General features: G+C 40.5%; 1 protein-coding gene across 2 annotated transcripts in view; it reads left to right on the forward strand.

Moving 5' to 3' along the window:
- Window positions 1-24,069, forward strand: part of fam222aa (family with sequence similarity 222 member Aa) — a 272,521-nt gene that overhangs the window by 124,483 nt on the left and 123,969 nt on the right. For both annotated transcript variants that reach the window (XM_069932732.1, XM_069932733.1), the window contains one exon: window positions 16,562-16,692. In XM_069932732.1, the coding sequence (XP_069788833.1) occupies window positions 16,562-16,692 (131 nt within the window). The remainder of the gene's footprint in view (window positions 1-16,561; window positions 16,693-24,069) is intronic.

Raw genomic sequence — 24,069 nt, forward strand, 5'->3', positions numbered from 1 at the left:
TTAGAGGTTTCTAAAATCATCAGATAAGATAAATTGTCAGACTTTATCCCAGGTTAGAGTCTAAAATAGAGGCCATAGATACAAGATGAGATGGGAAAAATTTAAAGGGGACCTGAGGGACAAGCTTCTCTACACAGCAAGTGGCAGAATTTGGAACATTTACAGTGTTTAAAAGCTATTTGGGCAGGTATTTGGATTGGAAAGATTAGAGCAGTGGTTTTCAAACTGTCCCCTTAAAAGTCACATCCCACCTTATGCAATCCCGATGCCGTAGGTGCTCTGTGATAGTTAAGGGATTGCTTAAGGTGGTATGTGAGTGAAAAGAAAAAGTTTGAGAATGGGTGGGGGGGGGGGAAGAGAGATGAGGGTATTTTCTACTCATTCCGTTCTGTTCAAAACACACAATGCCACAATAACGTTCATGCTGTAAACCAAAACCTTAAATTGTGGTAAGCAGTCCACTTTCCAGTTTTGTGATCTCTATCACCTGAGTGGCACTCTGCAGTTTTCACCAGCCTAAATTCTAGACATTGTCGTGATCTCCGATACAAAAAAAGTGCTGGAGAAGCTCGGCATCCAGAGAAAGCACAAGGAAGTCGATGTTTCGAGCCTGAGCCTTTGTCATGGTCTGCTTTGGCCAAGAGGGAGCTCAGCCTTTGGATGCTGCAAGGGATCAACCAACACCAGGAGATCCAGGAGGAGCTAGGGAAAGAGTGTCTGCAATTGGAGATCCATATAATTTCCTGTATATGATTGGAGATGGTATTTGATCTTAAAAAGATACTTGTAGCCTCATGACATTCATTTTCAAATCATTAATGCACACCATTTAAACTACTACATGGCAAATAGTCTCCCATTAGTTTGACACAATCATTTACTGCCCCCATATCTTCACCCAAATTATGTCCACAAAATTACTTCAAGTGAACAAATTGTTATGCTTAAAAACAGGTCAAAATGACCACTTTAATCTTGGTGAATTGAATGTCTTCATGAACATTATTTGATAGTATGGGGCAGAACAATGCAAGGTATCAGGCCTTGTCAATGATGTCATGAGGATGTTTGATCTTTGGATTCGGTGGAATACCTACAACTGCAATGATCATCATTTCACTTGATCAAAAGATGCATTTGGAAGCTTTCATGGTTTTATTTGAAATGCAGCCCATTGACCAAGCAATTTATTTAATTACAGATTTAAATTCATAGATTGACAACCAACCTCCGATTATATACTCCAATAAAAGCTCTACAAAATAAAGAAATGTGGCATTGAAGTAAACACATTTCAATCAGTTATTGATTCTCTATCCCTCAAACAACTATACTTTTCAGTGTTTCTTTTTTTCACAAAAATGTATTTATTGAGCATCAAAAACAACTTCATACAGATGTACATTGTGCTCCTATTTTTTTTTATTCAGTGGTTCTCCGAAAGACATTGGACATGGTTTGAACTACTGACATTTGGCACTTATCTGTGTAATGGCTAGTTCAAAATTATTGTTACATTTCCAAAGGCATTGCTGTTCATGTGTACTGATTCTGCCTATGTGCCCTGGTGACACGAACTTTGCCCCTGCAGTTATCTCCCCAATATAAGCCTTTGAATCAATTGTATGTCCATTGTTTTGCATACAGAAATGCACCTTGACTGACTTCAATCCATGCAGAGTGGTACAATCACTTCCTCCTTGCTGGCCATCAACACTCTACTCAAGGCTGCATGGTTAATCCCATGCTGTATACTCTCTACACCCATAACTGGGTAATCAAGTTCTGCTCTAACAGTATCTACAAATTCGCTGATGACTCTGCCAATACTGGCTGACTAATAGGCTGACTGAGTTAAAGTACAAGATGGAGATTGCGAATCTGGTTGTATGGTGATAGAACAAGTCTTGCTCTCAAAGTCGACAAGGCCAAGGATCCAATTATGGACTTTGGGAATGGGAAGCCAAGGGGATCTTGCTTAAAAGGTGCAACAAAATCTACTTGACTCTTGTGGTTTTCAATGTAGATGTGGCAATCTTTCTACACCAGTTCTCCTGCAGTGTGACTGGTTGCTGAAGTCTGTTCTTGGCTCTTAGATACAGAATACCCACTGAGAAATAAGTACCCTCGATGAACTAGCTTCAGACTGCAAACTGTCAACTGGGGTACCTAGAAACTGGCAAATATGGCTTGGATAGATGATGCCTCAGAACAGTGGTTGCAAGAGAGCCTGAGAGAAGACAGGAGACTTGGTCCTTTCGTGACCAACTGCATTTTATTGGTACTGAACAGATAGTCGTATGAGCACCTAGTCTTGTCCAGATTGTATGACTATTATCATTGCCTCCAAAACTCTGCCAAGGCAGGAAATGCACTTTGGAACAGCTGTCTGCGCTATGATAATTTTGCCAATGTCCTGCAGTGCAGCAAGCTGCCATGTCTGGGAATCGGTCTGGTTTAAGCTTAGCAGAGTTCAAAACTGGAATTGTGCCTTAACAGCACTAGAAGCCAACTTACTTGAATCACACTGTCAGTAGCTGACATAGACAAATTAGTCACTTTCAAGATGGAAGAGAGATTCTCCAGGCAGTACACCAGCTCTTAGTGGAATGTGGACATCGGCTCCTTGAACTAACTAAGAATGTGAAGTCAGACATGTTGGATGCTATTTCAAATGCTTTAGGGCTTAATCTAGAGGCTTCTCCAAAATCCCTCCCACTTGAATTCATCTGACCTTCCATAGCTATAAAGTACTGGTGATGTTATCTGCAATTGTCTTTAAGAACTGACTGAAGTTACCTCTACATGTATAATTTCCAGTGAGTGCAAAACATTCAAATAAATTTTTTTTTGCTAAAAATTACCATTTGTGAAGCAGCATGATGTTCCTCCAAATATCCCAACTGTACTAATTGAAATTTTATTTAAACTTTTTGAAGTTCGTGATCTTTTTGAGAGCTTTTTAAAATAGTTTTTGCAGGCTGTGAAGTATTAATTCCCAAAATATGGCTCAAAATTGTTTATTTTCACAAGGAACTGCTTGAGCTGTTGATTTGTCTTCAACATTTTCTACTTTTCTTTAGCATTGTCCATCATTTGCAGTATTTTTCTTTTGTTAATCTAGTCGTTGTTGGCACAAAGCTGCAATGGGCAAATTGATCATGTTTTCTTATGCAATTGTCTGTACTTCAAAAGCAATTAATTGTAAGGAGCATTGGGACTTCTTCAGGATGTGATGAAGCACAAGATACATACAAATTCATTCTTTCTTTTGACTCTAATAGACCATAGCATTTCTCGAGCTGCAATTGGCTGTGAAGTCATCTGATTTCCAAAAAGATATGTTGCAGCTGGGAGTATTGCTTCTGTAGTAATTTATAAGCCAGTTTTCCTTCATTTGGAACTGAAAGGACCTTCAAATCAAAGTTGCCTGAATTAATTTAATTTAAATGTATAGCACGGTAACAGGCCCTTTTGGCCCATGAACCCGTGCCGCCCAATTGCATCCAATTAACCTACAACCCTCGGTAAATTTTGAATGGTGGGAGGAAACCTCTGCAGACATGGGGAGTCTGTGCAAACTCCTTACAGATACTGCCGGATTTGAACCTGGGTCAGCGTTGCGCTAATTCCTATGCTATCTATGCCACCCTCTAAGCTAATCGTGCATTAAGGAAAATCTGAGAGTCTTCATGTTGCCATTTTCTTGGATAAAAGTGAATTTTATGAACAAATATGTTCTCCTTCATACACCACAGAATTCAAAACTTTAATTTAGATAAGTTCCTTTAATGTACTAAGAAGACGGTGACAGAATAGTTACCACATAAAATATGGCTCCCAATATGTACTTTTTTTTAAACCACTTAAAAGTGTTTGCCCAGCACCATTTTAAGTTAAGACTATTATACAATAAATAGAAAGGTGATTTCTTCCACAATTTTCTACCTGTGGAGTTATTTTTCAAACCTGTTATTACCTAAACAATTGCCAGTTTTCCAGAGCCTCTATTTTTATCCATTGGTATCCAGGTCTGCAGGAGTAAGTGCCTATTTTGTATTCTCTAGTGTGGAAACTGTGCCTTTGGATACCTAAGCCCCAGTTTTGAGCTATTCTTCTTGACTTTCTTCCCTTTAAAGTTTATCTCTGATTAAGCACATGTATCCATTTCTACAATATCCAAATATGGTGGTTTGTAATTAAGTACTTTAGAGTGAGGAAAATTCTGAATTTATCTTCAATACTCATCATGAAAATTTGATAGCCATGTTTGGTTTGGAATCAAAATTTCAGGCATTTGATTCTATGAAAATTATCAGAATTCTTAAGCAAGAGTAAGATTGAATTCCATGGCACTCCCTATAACAGACTGACACTGGTCTCCAAATTGGAGTGTCACTTAGTTGAGACAGCGAAAGGGCAATTGGTAAATTCAGTTTCTCGTGGTAAGTTATACAGGCCTCATAGCATTCAGAAGTCTATTGAATTAAGGTAATAATGCAGGAAGTTGTCAGTAGTTAGAAAGCGTTGGAGGGGGAAAAAAATTTGTATCTGTTGAATAGGCCATTTTTTTTGTCAGACAACAAATTTTAACGTTTCCAAATGTGGGCACTTGCAGAATATAGAAACTGTACAAAAGGCAAAGTCTAATGGGTTAACATGCTGGAAGTAAAATTGCAAAATGGGAGAGAAGGAACTTGAACTTAGACCCAAAACCCTGAGAATTGGTCAAGTTGCTTGGTTTTGGTTACTATCTGATTAAGATACAAGCAAATCAAACCAAAAAATGCATGTACAGTACAAGCCCTGTGTAGAAGAACAATTTTTGTTTTTGTTTAGGGAATATCACTCAGTTTTTTTCCAGCAAGTGGGCAAAATCTCAGCCTTGTTGCCTCATCTTGTTATTCCCTGCTCAATTCCCATATCCGATACCTTGACATGCAGCCTTGTACTGAGCCATGAATATTAATACATAACATAACATAACAATTTACAGCACGGAAACAGGCCATTAGGCCCTTCTAGTCCGCACCGAACCAAACACCCCTCTCTAGTCCCACCTCCCTGCACAATGCCCATAACCCTCCATCTTCTTCTCATCCATATACCTGTCCAACCTTTTCTTAAGTAATACAATTGACTTCGCCGCCACTATTTCTCCCGGAAGCTCATTCCACACGGCTACCACTCTCTGAGTAAAGAAGTTCCCCCTCATGTTACCTCTAAACCTCTGCCCCTTAATTCTTAACTCATGTCCTCTTGTTTTAATCTTTCCTCCTCTTAACAGAAATAGTCTATCCACATCCACTCTGTCTATCCCTTTCATAATCTTAAATACTTCTATCAAATCCCCTCTCAACCTTCTACGCTCCAAAGAATAAAGACCTAATCTGTCCAATCTCTCCCTATACTCTAGATGCTTAAACCCAGGTAACATTCTGGTAAACCTTCTCTGCACTCTCTCCACTCTGTTTATATCCTTCCTATAATTAGGCACAGTGTCATCTTTTTTAAAAAGAGGTTGTGTATCATACTTGCTCCATTGTTAGGCATATTTAACATAACAAGTCCTTGTATATAAAATAATGTGCCTATTTGGAAATGGAACATATAACAAACAGTTTGGGCTCTATGGCCCACGATATTGTGTCAACTTATATAAATTTACTCAGCATCAATGTAACATTTCTATTCACAGACTATAACCCTCCATTTGTCTTGCCTATCTAAGAACCTTTTTAAATGTCCCCATTGTATCAGCCTCCACCACCACCCAAGCAATGCATTTCAGGAACCTATCACTCTTGGTGTTTAAAGAAAAATGTATAGCTCTGATGTCTCCCTAAACTTTCACCTTTAATGGATGCCCTCTGGTATAGGCCATTGCCACGCTGGTAGAAAGGTGCTGGCTATACACTTTATCTATGGCTTTTGTAATCCCCTCTCATCCTCTGTCACTCTGCCACCCTAGCTTTCTCAACCTTTCGCTTATGATGTTCTTCAATCCAGGCACCATCCAGGTAAATCTCCCCTCTCTGAAGCTTCTACGTCCTTGTTTATAATGAGGCAACCAGAAATAAATACAAAGTGTTTTTTTATTACACTTCTACTTTTTATCTCTCCCTGTTCAAGGTTCACTGTGTATGTCGCTATATAGATGGGATTTGAAATGATAATTAAATAAATGTTAATAATATTTTGTCTGGCCAAACACCTTCTCGCCACTTGCACAGAAGCCTGTGCAAACAGTTTATTTGACAAATTTGAAATATTGAGAAATCAACAATGGAGCATTTAAAATCTTTCATATAGTTTAAAATGTTAAATTGCTGATTCCTTGATATTTCTAAAGTTCAATGTTTATGTACTCCATTCACATTCAGATATGGCAGGAACTGTCTGACGTTCTTAATTCTTTTGGGTACTCAAATTGGGCTAGAGCTAATGTACTTAACCCATTTAGCTCTTTTTTCATATAGCCTTCAAAGTTCTGATCTTTAATACATTGGAAAAATGTTAGAATAGAGTTTTAAGTTAATTTGAAAAAAAACATTTGGACATACAGCACAGTAGCATATCAGCGCAATTACCCCCCAGTATGTTTTGAACGGTGGGAAGAAACCCAGAGTTCCCAGGGAAAGCCCAAACAGACACGGGGAGAATGTACAAACTCTTTACAGATAGCGCGGGATTTAAACTCTGGTCCTGATCACTGGCGCTGTAAAGGCGTTGCACTGACCACTATGCCAACTGTGCCGTCCTGTTAAGAGTTCAAGTGATTTGATTAGAGTTGTACTTAAGCTCTGGTAAATGTAGTTTAAAACTATTTTTTAAAAAAAGGATGGTTATGTAATTGCTTTCCCTCAAAGGGAAGAAAATAGATCCTAGCTCTAATTCATCTGAGAAAATTAGAGACATTGCTGGTAAAAGTGCATTTTCCTTCCCAATGAGTGTCTGGACAACTGATTATATGGCTTTTAGAGCCACTCCATTTGCCGGAGCCTCTGAAGTGAGAGCATGCATGTCTGTCACCATACAAATGATTGACACTTAATTGCTACTTTTTGTCTCAATCCCATGGGCATCTCAACTTGCTGTACATTTAAGAAAAGAAATTATGCATTATCCAGCAATTCAATTTGTACTTCATATCATGACCTGCTTGGCTTTTTAAAAAATCACTTTTTCTCAAGTCTACATTGGAAATTTTTGTCCGATTTAGTCTGTTTTTCCAAATTGATACATGCAACCCTTCCACTTAAAATGAGTGTAGCAGATTTGTTCTTGGTTGTAAGATTAAATATTCTTGAGCTTTTATTTGTATATTAATATCTTTAAATTCAGTTTGTTTACGCAGTACTGCATTCCTCTGTTGAGGGAAACAGGTCCTTTCTAATTACTCTGCTTCAGTCCCTCAATTAAATTTCCCTTAATTTTTTTTTGCTTATTGCCTTCCAACTTAATATATCGCATTCTGGTCTATGTATTTAAAAATTCAGGCTTCAGTGACGTTTATGTATACTTTTTCCAATTTTGGGTGTTGAAAGCACATTTCATTCCCCTCCCTACTTGAAAGGTTCTGGTTTCAATTCAGACTTGGAATCTGTCAGCTGTGTCTATTTTAAAGTCTCAGTACTAATTACATCTATAACTATTTATTTGTAAATGAATACAAATTATGAAGATATGTTTAAAAGAGCTTTTGACCTCATGACGGTACAGTTGCTCAGATTAGTTCTGCAGAAAAGTGGTACCTGGAATGTAATCCAGAGAAGTATGAAGTATTACATTGGTGGATCATCTTAAAAACAAAGGGGTATATAATCAATAGAAGGATGTTAAATGTGAAGGAATATTAGGATCTTAAGATTGTACATCCAAAAATCCTTAAAGGTAGTAGGGTAATAAATATGTTTGTTAACTAGTTGAGGTTTAGAATTTAAGAGCAAGGAAGTTGTTCTTTCTTTGGAACAGAAGGCAGAATGGAAATTATAGCTCAGTGGTTTGAGCACCTGGTCTTGTAAACCCGGGGTCATGAGTTCATTCCTTGACAAAGTGGCGACTTTCTGTCTTTATGGTAGATGGAGTTCAAAAATTTCATGCATTTTACATTCTAAATATAGTATTACATGACAATAATGTCATGTCATTCGTCGGAGTGCTACTGGTACCATGTAGCCCAGTACTACGTGCGGCATGGTCAGGTAGTCGGCAACTAAACCAGCTTCCCCACAAGGCTTGCCTTGTGCGGAGAATGGCTAGACACCTTACAGGATTAAAGAAAAGGCCTGACAAAGAGCAACAACCATTTAGCAAACACGTACCGTGAACTGTGGAAAGGGCATCCTTTGCATCAAAGCTTGGTCTGGCTCTTCACTGCAACAGAACTCCCCCCCCCACCCCCCGCCATCTTGGACCTCATCACGCTACTGGATTCAGGAGGGGCTGTCGAGAGGGTGGGGCTGGACCAGTGCAACCAATCGTGCGCACTCTGCTCCTTTCTGAGGAGTAGAGTATACACGTATCAAACCCCACAAACTGACTGAAAGGACCCATCATCATTCTATGGGATGGATAGCCAGAAGGAACCTTTATCTTTACTTTAACTGAGGAACTGAAGCAGAGTAATTAGGAAGGACCTGTTTCCTTCAACAGGTGTCAAAAACCAAGCAGCATAGATTTAAAATACTTGTGAGAACAATTGGAGGAGAGATGATAAATCACTTGACCCAGGGGGTGATTGCTGTCTGTAATTTACTGCCTACAGATCTCATCATATTTAAAGGAAGGCTGGATGTGTACTTTAAGAGCTACGATCTGAGGCTACAAATCAAATGCTGGTTCTAGATTAGACAGCTTTTTTTTTCGACTGGCATGGACAGGAATTTTTTTTTTCTTTGATATCTCATCATAGGTGTGTCTTGATGTTAAAATGGTTAACTCTGAACGTCCTTTTAAAAAAAAATCAGTGCATTTTCAAATACACCTTGACAATTTGATATATGATGTATTTTTGTATTGTTAGCATGGGCATGTGAAAGGGAAGTAATGCTTGATTAACACCTCAGATTTTGTGTTAGCAAATTGCATTTAATAGATATGTGATTGGTTATTTTAAAAGGTGCCATTTGAGTGCCTCGTGAGAAAATATTAATATTTTCACTGTATTAAAAATAATTCATGTACATAATAAGAGAGAACAGAAAGGTGTGGCTCAGTCCTTCACTGTAAAAGGAGCTCTGCACACTTTTGAAGTATATGTGTATGATATATTCCATTGCAGAATGATAATTAAGACATTTGCAGAATGGAACCTCTGTGTTGAACACTTAATATTTTCCTTTATTTGTCGAGCTTCAGAAGGCAAGAGGGCATAAAGATGCTTTCTCTGAGAGGGAAAGGAAATACAGTGGTTGATATGCCCATATTCATTATTCTTTTCTCTCAAATCCTTGTAGAGCTCCAAGCAACTTGTAGTGGTGGAGGTAGATTGTACAAGTGAAGGAAAGATGAATCCTAAGAAAATATAAATGCAAGATTTTTGAAAAAGTCTAGAGGATTGCAAAATTTGCAAAACATGCTTATCCTAGTCAATTAACTCTCTTTAAAAACAGATCAAAAGCAATTTAATTGAGATGTTTTGTGCCATGGGCTATCAAATTGCTTAATGTGACAGAGTATTTAGATATGTTTCTGGGAGATAAATTAGGGCAAGATTTGTTAGTGTAGGTCAGGTACAAACTCTTTAAAACAGATCTTATTTAAAATACTGGAGTTCTGCTAAATGCTAGACATGCCGGGGCCTCAGAGCCTTTGCAAAAACTTTGAAGAGTGCCCAAGAGACTTAACTAATGGATAGCTGCTTACAAAAGGCAACAGATGAAAGAGCTTGTCGGAGCCTGGAGTGGAACTGGCTGTTCAAGGTGGGTCATGTGCTTGAGAGAGAGGAGAGAGAGAGAGAGAGAGAGAAGGTGGCAAGCTTGTGGAAAACTCCATTTGGAAGACAGGTTGTGAGTGCTTAGTTCAGTATGCTTTATACAAGAGGAGAGGACTGGCTGTCTAATGTTTTACTTGAAATAAGAGAAACAAAAAGGCACTCTGTGGTGACCTGAAAGAAAGAAGTTATCATCTGGAGAACCCTGAATGGGGCAAGTTTTGTTAACAAGTCACTGAAGTGGCTGATTAAAAAGGAATCAGTTGTGGAGATCCTGGAACCACAATTCTCTCTCTGAAAACTGACAAGAACCTTCCTGAGTGATAACCATTTACCTTTCAAGCACCAAAGCCTGGTGAACCTTATAAATGTTAAATTCTGTGCACAGTATAAGAATTGCCTGCAACCAATGAACTTGGAGGAATGAAAAGTGAGATTGGACTGTGAATCAAAGAACTTTTCTGAACTTACACAGAAATTACATACATGTGCCGTGACAGAGTATTTTGAGGGGGCTTGGGAGGAACTGCTCGAGCAGCTTGCACACACACATTTCAAAACAGAATTTTTGCAGGACTTTTGCAGAATGCTTTTTGCAGAAAGAGAAACAAAGTTGCAGAATACAGCTTGCCTGGGAGAGCATGTGCTTGTTGCAGGCAGACTCAGAACAGTTTTGCTCTCAGAGAGGGAAGGAGTGAAACAGAGAGGAGAGACACAGAAATCAGTTCCAGAAGGACAAAGCTGGCAAACCTTTGGAAGGCTGTCTGGTCAAAGGAGAAGACTAGCTGTCTGAGGTGACCTGAAAGAAAGAGGGAGCAAGTTTCGTCAGCAAAACTGTTTGGAAAGAAAACTAGCAAGAACCCTCCTGAGTGGTAACTATTTGTCTGTTAAGCATCAAAGACTGGTAAACTTTGTTAATGCTAACTTCTGTGCACAGTACAAGAATTGCCTGCAACCAGTGAGATTGGATTGTGATCCAAAGAACTTTTCTAACCTTAAATATACATTACACACATCTGTGCTTAGTATTAGAGAGGGATTAATTAGGTTAGGTAAGTTAAGTAAGTAGGTTAAGTAATAAGTTAAAGCTTAATTCTGTTTTCTTGTTCAATTATAATTAAAAACTAATTTTGTTTAAATAACCCTGTGTTGTGGTGTATATCTATTGCTGCTGGTTTCTGGGGTCCTTTGGGCTTGTAACAGTGCGCTTAGAATGAGAAGATTAGAAGGGGGTTAAGTTAGGTTAGTTAAGTCAATAATGATAAGTTAAAGTGTGATTCTGTTTTCCTGTTTAAAGATAACTAAAAGCAACTTTTGTTTAAGTAAACATTTATCTTGGTGAATATCTATTGCTGTTGGGTTTTGGGGTCCTCTGGGCTCGTAACATTTGAGAGAAAAAAGTCTAGCCACTTTCCAGGGAGCAGGATGTAAATAAATTGATCAAACAGGCTGAGAAATATTTTTGGACTACTCTGGAATTGAGATTATGGCAATTTAGTGGTAAAGGTTAAAGAGCAGAATTTTTTTTGAATGTGGAAGAAGCCTGAGGAGATTTTTATGGACTACTTCTGTTTTGTATCTCGTGTGGCTCATTATTCCATCAGCTTCTCCATGGATTGCCATCTTGTCGTGTTGGGGAAGCTTGTGTGGTCCTGAGATCCTAAAAGTGATGTAATCTGGAGCTCTGCTCCTGGTAGAGTCACCCATGGCAGTAAGATCAAAGGTGAGGTCACTGACAAAAAACAATCCAACCAAGTCCTCAATGATGGAACAGGCGGACAAAATTATTCTGAGCTCAACGGCTGTGAGAATGGACAAAGGCTGCAGCAAATCCATCAGCTCTAATTGTTGTGGTTTCATGCCATTAGAATTAGTTGGTTCATTTGTGAAGAATTGTGTGCTTTTTGGAGTGCAACAAACAGATGTCTTTGCTCTGTGGATAAACAGAATAAAAGATATCATCGATTACAAGAGGTAGCCACATCGAAGACTTCAGCAGTCACTTCAGTGGGATTCCAAATGAAGCAATGTCTTGGATGTACACGTGAACTTGCAGTATAACTTACTTTGTGTATATAGGGTTTGTTAACATCTCAGTTTTTTGATTACAAGGATTTTGTACATCTCAGACCAGTGCTACACTTGAAATTCAGTTACTCATTTCCCCAGGCACCAACATAAAACATGAATGTCTGCAGTCACCATGGTTAAAGTAAAAGCACAAAGCTGAAGCAATTCAGCAGGTCAAACAGTGTACTTTATATAGCAAAAGTAAGATATATAACCAGTGTTTCAGTTTTGAGCCCTTCATCAAAGTGGAGGGATCAAGCCCAAAATGTGAGTGTATCTTTATCTTTGCGACATAAAGTACACTTGTTTCTCCAGCATTGTGTTTTTAATCCCAGGTACCAACATCTGAATGAAGAAATCCCAGTTCTGAGCCATCAGTTGTGTTTTCCTTCGTTTCATGCCCCACCACTACATCTTCGAATAGCAAATGACTTGATATTTATCACTATTCTGAAATAATTGCAAATTTTAAACTTTCTGTTGCCAAATTTGAAAAAGCACAATATGATTGCATTTTGTTTTATGAAGAAAGAATTGCATCTTGGAAATTGGATACTGACCAGATGATTACAGAGGAGACTTGGAGACTTTGCACTTAACAATTCGGGTTCGATTTTCTGATTGTTTGTATTTTATCAACACAATGTCCAATTTTAGCAGCTATCCATGTGTGCAATGGGTCTCTATCTTGGATGGAGCCAGTAAAATAATATGATGTAAAGGACCTTGAGATTTGTCCACTCCATACTGAATAGTTAAGTAAATGGATATCTTCATGGATAGCTTTGAGCCATAGAGCTATACCACTCTCTTGGGGAATTATGTATCTGTATTCTTTATTAACAATTAAGCTGTTAAAAATTGTTAACTTCACTAAAACTCTCCAGGGGAAGAAATGGTGTGTCTTGATAATGTGGTTAAATATGAGTGCCCTTGGAAATGTTGTTTTAAAAAAAAATAGGAGCAGGATTAAGCCTTCTGGACTGTTGAGCCTGCTCTGCCATTCAATAAGATCAAGGCTGAGTTGGCCATAGACTCTGCTAGATTGATCAACCTGTTCCCCATTCTCCTTAGTTCCCCTATTTTTCAAAAAAATATCTGTATCTTAAATGCATTTAATGAAGGTGGTTTTACTGCTTGCTTCCTTGGGCAGAGAATGCCATAGATTCACTACTCTCTAAAAACCATAGCCATTACAACATAGAAAACTGGCCCTTTAGCCATTCTTGTCTGTGCTGAACTATTATTTTGCCTAGTCCTACTGATTTTCACCCAGACCATAGCCCTCCATACCCCTCCCAGCTGGCAACATGTTCCACGCTCCTACTACTTTGTGAAGAAGTTCCCCCAGAATATTATCTTTAAACTTTTTCTCTTTCACTCTTAACCATGTCCACTCACCTACCCTCAGTTGAAAAAGATTATCTATTTTTTACTCTGTCAACACCCCTCATAATTTTAAATACCTCTATCAAATCTCCCATTTGTCTACGTTACAGGGAAAAAAGTCCTAACCTGTTTAATCTTCCCCTGTAACTCAATTCCTGAAGCCTTGGCAAAATCCTAGTAAATCTTCTCTGCACTATTTTAATCTTGTTCATAACTTTCCTGTAGTTAGGTGACCAAAACTGCACACAATACTCCAAATTTAGCTTCACCAATGTACTATACAACTTTACCATGACATCCCAACCCCTATACTCAATGCTTTGAAGTATGAAGGCCAATGTGCCAGAAGCTCTCTTTATAACCCTATCTACTTGTAATGCCTTTCAGGGAATTGTTCCCAAACCTTTCTGTTCTACCGCATGCCTCAATGCCCTACCATTTGCCATGTATGTTCTACCTTGGTTTGTTCTTCTAAAATGCAGCACCACACACTTGTCTTAATTAAATTCCATCTGCCATTTTTCAGCCCATTTTCCAGCTTGACCAGATTCCTCTGCAAGCTTGGAGAACCTTCCTCGCTGTCCACTATGCCTCCAATCTAAGTGTCATCTGCAAACTTCTTGATCCAATTTACTACATTAATATCCAGATCATTGATACAGATGACAAATGGTCCCAGCACTAATCCCTGAGACACACCACTAGACACCGGCTTCCAGTCTGAGAAGCAATCATCCACCACTACTCTCTGGCTTCTCCTATGTAGCCAATGTTGAATCCAGTTCACTACCACACCATGAATTCTGAGCACTGAACCTTCCTGACTAGCATCCCATGTGGGACCTTGTCAAAAGCCATACTAAAATGCATGTAGATCACATCACATTCTTCATCAATTTTCCTGGTAACCTCCTCAAAAAACTTTATCACATTGGTTAAACACCACGTACTATACACAAACATATGTTGACTGTCCCTAATCAGTACCTGGCTATCCAAATACTCATATGTCCATCCCTTAGGTCACCTTCCAATAATTTACTTATGGCAGATGTCAGGCTCACCGGCCTATAATTTCCTGTGTTTCCTTTGGATTATTTTAATTAACAGAACAACATGAGATACCCACTAATCCTCTGGCACTTCACCTGTAGCTAAGGACATTTTGAATATTTCTGCTAGGGCCCCTGAAAATCTACATTAGCCTCCCTCAAGGTCTGAGGAAATATCTTGTCAGGCCCCGGGGATTTATGCAAACATATGTTTTAAACAGCAAGCACCCCCTCCTCTACAATTTATATGGGGTCCATAACCACACTACTTGTTTACCTTACTTCCTTTTGTGCTCTTCTTGGAGAAGTAGTTTTTCCTGATCTCTGCATTAACTCTTCTTCTGAACCTTGAGGATGTCTCCCCAAATTCTAGTCTTATCTATTCCTTTCATGATTTTAAATAATGTTTCCCTTCATCCTTCTAACCTTCAATGAGGATGGTCCCAGGCTACTTAATATCTCCTCCTAAGATAATGCCTACATTTTCAAAATCAACCTGGTGAACTTCCTCCAAAGTCAATATAATCCTTTCTTAGATAAGGAAGTCAGAACTCCAGGTATAGCCTCACCAATGCCCTGAACAGCAGAACCTCCATGCCCTTAAGTTCAAGCTATTTAGCAAAGAGCCTTCGAGATCATGTGCAAACTAAGTTTTGTTTCAAGCGCTCCCCAGGGCTATTTGCAGAACAGCATGTCTTGCCAAATAATTTGGTTGCATCAGGGTAGTTTATTCCTGTGGTCCAAGGAGAAAGCCATTCACTCCCCTTTTGGAGTTTCTATGAATGGTTGGCTTCAATAATGAAGCTACAGTATGCAGATGATGCTTGCACTTAAACTTGCTCAGAGGTCAAACTCCAAACCATTGTCCACACTTATTAAAACCTGAAAGAAAATGGCCTTGCACTCAGTAACTGCCAACCTGTCCCAGTGTTCCACATTGCCCTTTAAAAATGTTCACTGTGAGATATTGGAAAATGAGAACCACCATCATATCATTTGAAGGCTCTCAGCGTGGGCAGGTGCTGATGATCAAGATGACCACCAGGCTTCTTACACACTCAAATCTTCTGTCATGGGAAGAGATGATCAGGTGAGGCAAGAAAGTCTGTTGACACTGACTGTGGTTAAAAATACAGAGATGCTGGAGGAGTCGAGCATAGGAGGTACAGATATATTACCAACGTTTTGGGCCTGAGCCCTTCCCCAAGGTAACAGTGATCATTTTACTACAATCCCAGTTCTGCAGACTTCTGTGTTTTACTTCAAAGATGACCAGGTGAACAGAAAAAAAAATGGTCCTGTTCCCAAAAACTCATGGAGGGGGGGGGCTGGGGTGGAAAAATGCACCTCCCCACTTATTCCAGGCAATTGCTGACTATGACGACCATGTAGAAACCTCAAGTCCATGCAATAGGACCATGCAGATCATGTATAAATGGCAGAAGGAGTGGACTACCTCACAAGTCACTATTCCACTCAATCAGCCACCACCTCCTTCATCTGTGGAAAAGTTTGTACCTCCGACATTAGTCTCATTAGCTGCTTCAGATCCCACAAAACTGAAATGGTCATCCTCTATTCGGGAAGCTTCTGAGGAAGAAGATTATCAGTTAGAAAGGATTTCTTCTTTACCGAGTTTCTTGTGGAGGTGGACCTGATTGGATGTGCTCCACTTTTTAAAAAAAATATTAGTGCAAGCACTAGGCCTATTCAAAGATTCTGCATTGGATCATAATTCAGCTGATACTTGAACACTTTTTCTCCAATGCCAGAAACATCATAAATGCTTTTGGGCTGCTTCGTACTAGACAGCTTGAAATATTTGAAAGTTAATATATTTCTAAGAATAATAACGTTTATGGAGCATGAAGTTAAAATCCAGAAATATCCTGCATTTTGCTTCAGAAAGTCCTGTTTAATGTTGTGAACTAAATGTCATGTATAACTGGATTTTTCCTGATTTGAGAAATTGAATGGAATTAATTAAACAACCATCATACCCTGCACAAAAAAAATGGTGTGCCAATTCGGTCTATGCACACCGTCATTGAAATCCTACCTTTTTGGGAGGGGAAAAAAAAATAATCGTTTCTTATTTTTCTTTTCCATTTAACAGTGTGATAGTTGAGGGCGTTGACTGTGGAAATAGACGCAGCTCGTCCATCATGTTGGCCTGTCTTCAGCGAACGCAGAACACACCTTCGCAGCGCTTGTCATGTCCCAATAAAACACTGGAGCCTCTGAAATGTGAGTGGAATTGATAGTAGTTTGATGGGGTATATTTGTACACACTGCTGCCACGGTGATAGTAGTTTGATGGGGTATATTTGTACACACTGCTGCCACGGTGATAGTAGTTTGATGGGGTATATTTGTACACACTGCTGCCACGGTGATAGTAGTTTGATGGGGTATATTTGTACACACTGCTGCCCCGGTGATAGTAGTTTGATGGGGTATATTTGTACACACTGCTGCCAAGGTGATAGTAGTTTGATGGGGTATATTTGTACACACTGCTGCCACGGTGATAGTAGTTTGATGGGGTATATTTGTACACACTGCTGCCACGGTGATAGTAGTTTGATGGGGTATATTTGTACACACTGCTGCCATGGTGATAGTAGTTTGATGGGGTATATTTGTACCCACTGCTGCCACGGTGATAGTAGTTTGATGGGGTATATTTGTACCCACTGCTGCCACGGTGATAGTAGTTTGATGGGGTATATTTATACACACTGCTGCCATGATGATAGTAGTTTGATGGCGTATATTTCTACACACTGCTGCCACGGTGATAGTAGTTTGATGGGGTATATTTGTACCCACTGCTGCCACGGTGATAGTAGTTTGATGGGGTATATTTGTACCCACTGCTGCCACGGTGATAGTAGTTTGATGGGGTATAATTGTACACACTGCTGCCACGGTGATAGTAGTTTGATGGGGTATATTTGTACACACTGCTGCCACGGTGATAGTAGTTTGATGGGGTATATTTGTACCCACTGCTGCCACGGTGATAGTAGTTTGATGGGGTATATTTGTACACACTGCTGCCACGGTGATAGTAGTTTGATGGGGTATATTTATACACACTGCTGCCACGGTGATAGTAGTTTGATAGGGTATATTTGTACCCACTGCTGCCACGGTGATAGTAGTTTGATTGATGGGGTATATTTGTACACACTGCTGCCACGGTGATAGTAGTTTGATAGGGTATATTTGTACCCACTGCTGCCACGGTGATAGTAGTTTGATTGATGGGGTATATTTGTACACACTGCTGCCACGGTGATAGTAGTTTGATGGGGTATATTTGTACACACTGCTGCCACGGTGATAGTAGTTTGATGGGGTATATTTGTACACACTGCTGCCACGGTGATAGTAGTTTGATGGGGTATATTTGTACACACTGCTGCCACGGTGATAGTAGTTTGATGGGGTATATTTGTACCCACTGCTGCCACGTTGATAGTAGTTTGATTGATGGGGTATATTTGTACACACTGCTGCCACGGTGATAGTAGTTTGATGGGGTATATTTGTACACACTGCTGCCACGGTGATAGTAGTTTGATGGGGTATATTTGTACACAATGCTGCCACGGTGATAGTAGTTTGATGGGGTATATTTGTACACACTGCTGCTATGGTGATAGTAGTTTGATGGGGTATGTTTGTACACACTGCTGCCACAGTGATAGTAGTTTGATGGGGTATATTTGTACACACTGCTGCCACGGTGATAGTAGTTTGATGGGGTATATTTGTACACACTGCTGCCACGGTGATAGTAGTTTGATGGGGTATATTTGTACACAATGCTGCCACGGTGATAGTAGTTTGATGGGGTATATTTGTACACACTGCTGCCACGGTGATAGTAGTTTGATGGGGTATATTTGTACACACTGCTGCCACAGTGATAGTAGTTTGATGGGGTATATTTGTACACACTGCTGCCACGGTGATAGTAGTTTGATGGGGTATATTTGTACACACTGCTGCCATGGTGATAGTAGTTTGATGGGGTATATTTGTACACACTGCTGCCACGGTGATAGTAGTTTGATGGGGTATATTTGTACACACTGCTGCCACGGTGATAGTAGTTTGATGGGGTATATTTGTACACACTGCTGCCACGGTGATAGTAGTTTGATGGGGTATATTTGTACCCACTGCTGCCACGGTGATAGTAGTTTGATGGGGTATATTTGTACACACTGCTGTCACGGTGATAGTAGTTTGATGGGGTATATTTGTACACACTGCTGCCACGGTGATAGTAGTTTGATGGGGTATATTTGTACACACTGCTGCCACGGTGATAGTAGTTTGATGGGGTATATTTGTACACACTGCTGCCACGGTGATAGTAGTTTGATGGGGTATATTTGTACACACTGCTGCCACGGTGATAGTAGTTTGATGGGGTATATTTGTACACACTGCTGCCACGGTGATAGTAGTTTGATGGGGTATATTTGTACACTCTGCTGCCACGGTGATAGTAGTTTGATGTGGTATATTTGTACACACTGCTGCCACGGAGATAGTAGTTTGATGGGGTATATTTGTACACACTGCTGCCACGATGATAGTAGTTTGATGGGGTGTTTTTGTACACACTGCTGCCACGGTGATAGTAGTTTGATGGGGTATATTTGTACACACTGCTGCCACGATGATAGTAGTTTGATGGGGTATATTTGTACACACTGCTGCCACGATGATAGTAGTTTGATGGGGTATATTTGTACACACTGCTGCCACGATGATAGTAGTTTGATGGGGTATATTTGTACACACTGCTGCCACGATGATAGTAGTTTGATGGGGTATATTTGTACACACTGCTGCCATGGTGATAGTAGTTTGATGGGGTATATTTGTACACACTGCTGCCACGATGATAGTAGTTTGATGGGGTATATTTGTGCACACTGCTGCCACGGTGATAGTAGTTTGATAGGGTATATTTGTACACACTGCTGCCACGATGATAGTAGTTTGATGGGGTATATTTGTACACACTGCTGCCACGGTGATAGTAGATTGATGGGGTATATTTGTACACACTGCTGCCACGGTGATAGTAGTTTGATGGGGTATATTTGTACACACTGCTGACACGGTGATAGTAGTTTGATGGGGTATATTTGTACACACTGCTGCCACGATGATAGTAGTTTGATGGGGTATATTTGTACACACTGCTGCCACGATGATAGTAGTTTGATGGGGTATATTTGTACACACTGCTGCCACGATGATAGTAGTTTGATGGGGTATATTTGTACACACTGCTGCCACGGTGATAGTAGTTTGATGGGGTATATTTGTACACACTGCTGCCACGGTGATAGTAGTTTGATGGGGTATATTTGTACACACTGCTGCCACGGTGATAGTAGTTTGATGGGGTATATTTGTACACACTGCTGCCACGGTGATAGTAGTTTGATGGGGTATATTTGTACACACTGCTGCCACGGTGATAGTAGTTTGATGGGGTATATTTGTACACACTGCTGCAACGGTGATAGTAGTTTAATGGGGTATATTTGTACACACTGCTGCCAAGGTGATAGTAGTTTGATGGGGTATATTTGTACACACTGCTGCAACGGTGATAGTAGTTTAATGGGGTATATTTGTACACACTGCTGCCAAGGTGATAGTAGTTTGATGGGGTATATTTGTACACACTGCTGCCACGGTGATAGTAGTTTGATGGGGTATATTTGTACACACTGCTGCCAAGGTGATAGTAGTTTGATGGGGTATATTTGTACACACTGCTGCCACGGTGATAGTAGTTTGATGGGGTATATTTGTACACACTGCTGCCACGGTGATAGTAGTTTGATGGGGTATATTTGTACACACTGCTGCCACGGTGATAGTAGTTTGATGGGGTATATTTGTACACACTGCTGCCACGGTGATAGTAGTTTGATGGGGTATATTCGTACACACTACTGCCACGTTGATAGTAGTTTGATGGGGTATATTTGTACACACTACTGCCACGTTGATAGTAGTTTGATGGGGTATGTTCGTACACACTGCTGCCACGGTGATATTAGTTTGATGGGGTATATTTGTACACACTGCTGCCACGGTGATAGTAGTTTGATGGGATATATTTGTACACACTGCTGCCACGGTGATAGTAGTCTGATGGGGTATATTTGTACACACTGCTGCCACGGTGATAGTAGTCTGATGGGGTATATTTGTACACACTGCTGCCACGGTGATAGTAGTTTGATGGGGTATATTTGTACACACTGCTGCCACGGTGATAGTAGTTTGATGGGGTATATTTGTACACACTGCTGCCACGGTGATAGTAGTTTGATGGGGTATATTTGTACACACTGCTGCCACGGTGATAGTCGTTTGATGGGGCATATTTGTACACACTGCTGCCATGGTGATAGTCGTTTGATGGGGTATATTTGTACACACTGCTGCCACGGTGATAGTAGTTTGATGGGGTATATTTGTACACACTGCTGCCACGGTGATAGTAGTTTGATGGGGTATATTTGTACACACTGCTGCCACGGTGATAGTAGTTTGATGGGGCACATTTGTACACACTGCTGCCACGGTGATAGTAGTTTGATGGGGCACATTTGTACACACTGCTGCCACGGTGATAGTAGTTTGATGGGGCACATTTGTACACACTGCTGCCACGGTGATAGTAGTTTGATGGGGTATATTTGTACACACTGCTGCCATGGTGATAGTAGTTTGATGGGGTATATTTGTACACACTGCTGCCACGGTGATAGTAGTTTGATGGGGTATATTTGTACACACTGCTGCCACGGTGATAGTAGTTTGATGGGTTATATTTGTACACACTGCTGCCACGGTGATATTAGTTTGATGGGGTATATTTGTACACACTGCTGCCACGGTGATAGTAGTTTGATGGGGTATATTTGTACACACTGCTGCCACGGTGATAGTAGTTTGATGGGGTATATTTGTACACACTGCTGCCATGGTGATAGTAGTTTGATGGGGTATATTAGTACACACTGCTGCCACGGTGATAGTAGATTGATGGGGTATATTTGTACCCACTGCTGCCACGGTGATAGTAGATTGATGGGGTATATTTGTACACACTGCTGCCACGGTGATAGTAGTTTGATGGGGTATATTTCTACACACTGCTGCCACGGTGATAGTAGTTTGATGGGGTATATTTGTACACACTGCTGCCATGGTGATAGTAGTTTGATGGGGTATATTAGTACACACTGCTGCCACGGTGATAGTAGATTGATGGGGTATATTTGTACCCACTGCTGCCACGGTGATAGTAGATTGATGGGGTATATTTGTACACACTGCTGCCACGGTGATAGTAGTTTGATGGGGTATATTTCTACACACTGCTGCCACGGTGATAGTAGTTTGATGGGGTATATTTGTACACACTGCTGCCACGGTGATAGTAGTTTGATGAGGTATATTTGTACACACTGCTGCCACGGTGATAGTAGTTTGATGGGTTATATTTGTACACACTGCTGCCACGGTGATAGTAGTTTGATGGGGTATATTTGTACACACTGCTGCCACGGTGATAGTAGTTTGATGGGGCACATTTGTACACACTGCTGCCACGGTGATAGTAGTTTGATGGGGTATATTTGTACACACTGCTGCCACGGTGATAGTAGTTTGATGGGGTATATTTGTACACACTGCTGCCACGGTGATAGTAGTTTGATGGGGCATATTTGTACACACTGCTGCCACGGTGATAGTAGTTTGATGGGTTATATTTGTACACACTGCTGCCACGGTGATAGTAGTTTGATGGGGTATATTTGTACACACTGCTGCCACGATGATAGTAGTTTGATGGGGTATATTTCTACACAATGCTGCCACGGTGATAGTAGTTTGATGGGGTATATTTGTACACACTGCTGCCATGGTGATAGTAGTTTGATGGGGTATATTTGTACCCACTGCTGCCACGGTGATAGTAGTCTGATGGGGTATATTTGTACACACTGCTGCCACGGTGATAGTAGTTTGATGGGGTATATTTGTACACACTGCTGCCACGGTGATAGTAGTTTGATGGGGTATATTTGTACACACTGCTGCCACGGTGATAGTAGTTTGATGGGGTATATTTGTACACACTGCTGCCACGGTGATAGTAGTTTGATGGGGCATATTTGTACACACTGCTGCCACGGTGATAGTCGTTTGATGGGGTATATTTGTACACACTGCTGCCACGGTGATAGTAGTTTGATGGGGTATATTTGTACCCACTGCTGCCACGGTGATAGTAGTTTGATGGGGTATATTTGTACACACTGCTGCCACGATGATAGTAGTTTGTGGGGTATATTTGTACACACTGCTGCCACGGTGATAGTAGTTTGATGGGGTATATTTGTACCCACTGCTGCCACGGTGATAGTAGTTTGATTGATGGGGTATATTTGTACACACTGCTGCCATGGTGATAGTAGTTTGATGGGGTATATTTGTACACACTGCTGCCAAGGTGATAGTAGTTTGATGGGGTATATTTGTACACACTGCTGCCACGGTGATAGTAGTTTGATGGGGTATATTTGTACACACTACTGCCACGTTGATAGTAGTTTGATGGGGTATGTTTGTACACACTGCTGCCACAGTGATAGTAGTTTGATGGGATATGTTTGTACACACTGCTGCCACGGTGATAGTAGTTTGATGGGATATGTTTGTACACACTGCTGCCACGGTGATAGTAGTCTGATGGGATATATTTGTACACACTGCTGCCATGGTGATAGTAGTCTGATGGGGTATATTTGTACACACTGCTGCCACGGTGATAGTAGTCTGATGGGGTATATTTGTACACACTGCTGCCACGGTGATAGTAGTTTGATGGGGTATATTTGTACACACTGCTGCCACGGTGATAGTAGTTTGATGGGGTATATTTGTACACACTGCTGCCACGGTGATAGTAGTTTGATGGGGTATATTTCTACACACTGCTGCCACGGTGATAGTAGTTTGATGGGGCATATTTGTGCACACTGCTGCCACGGTGATAGTCGTTTGATGGGGTATATTTGTACACACTGCTGCCACGGTGATAGTAGTTTGATGGGGTATATTTGTACCCACTGCTGCCACGGTGATAGTAGTTTGATGGGGTATATTTGTACACACTGCTGCCACGGTGATAGTAGTTTGATGGGGTATATTTGTACACACTGCTTCCACGGTGATAGTAGTTTGATGGGGTATATTTGTACACACTGCTGCCACGGTGATAATAGTTTGATTGATGGGATATATTTGTACACACTGCTGCCACGTTGATAGTAGTTTGATGGGGAATATTTGTACACACTGCTGCCACGGTGATAGTAGTTTGATGGGGTATATTTGTACCCACTGCTGCCACGGTGATAGTAGTTTGATTGATGGGGTATATTTGTACACACTGCTGCCATGGTGATAGTAGTTTGATGGGGTATATTTGTACACACTGCTGCCATGGTGATAGTAGTTTGATGGGGTATATTTGTACACACTGCTGCCACGGTGATAGTA

Source organism: Narcine bancroftii, chromosome 4 (assembly GCF_036971445.1).
Source record: "Narcine bancroftii isolate sNarBan1 chromosome 4, sNarBan1.hap1, whole genome shotgun sequence".
Classification (NCBI taxonomy): domain Eukaryota; kingdom Metazoa; phylum Chordata; class Chondrichthyes; order Torpediniformes; family Narcinidae; genus Narcine; species Narcine bancroftii.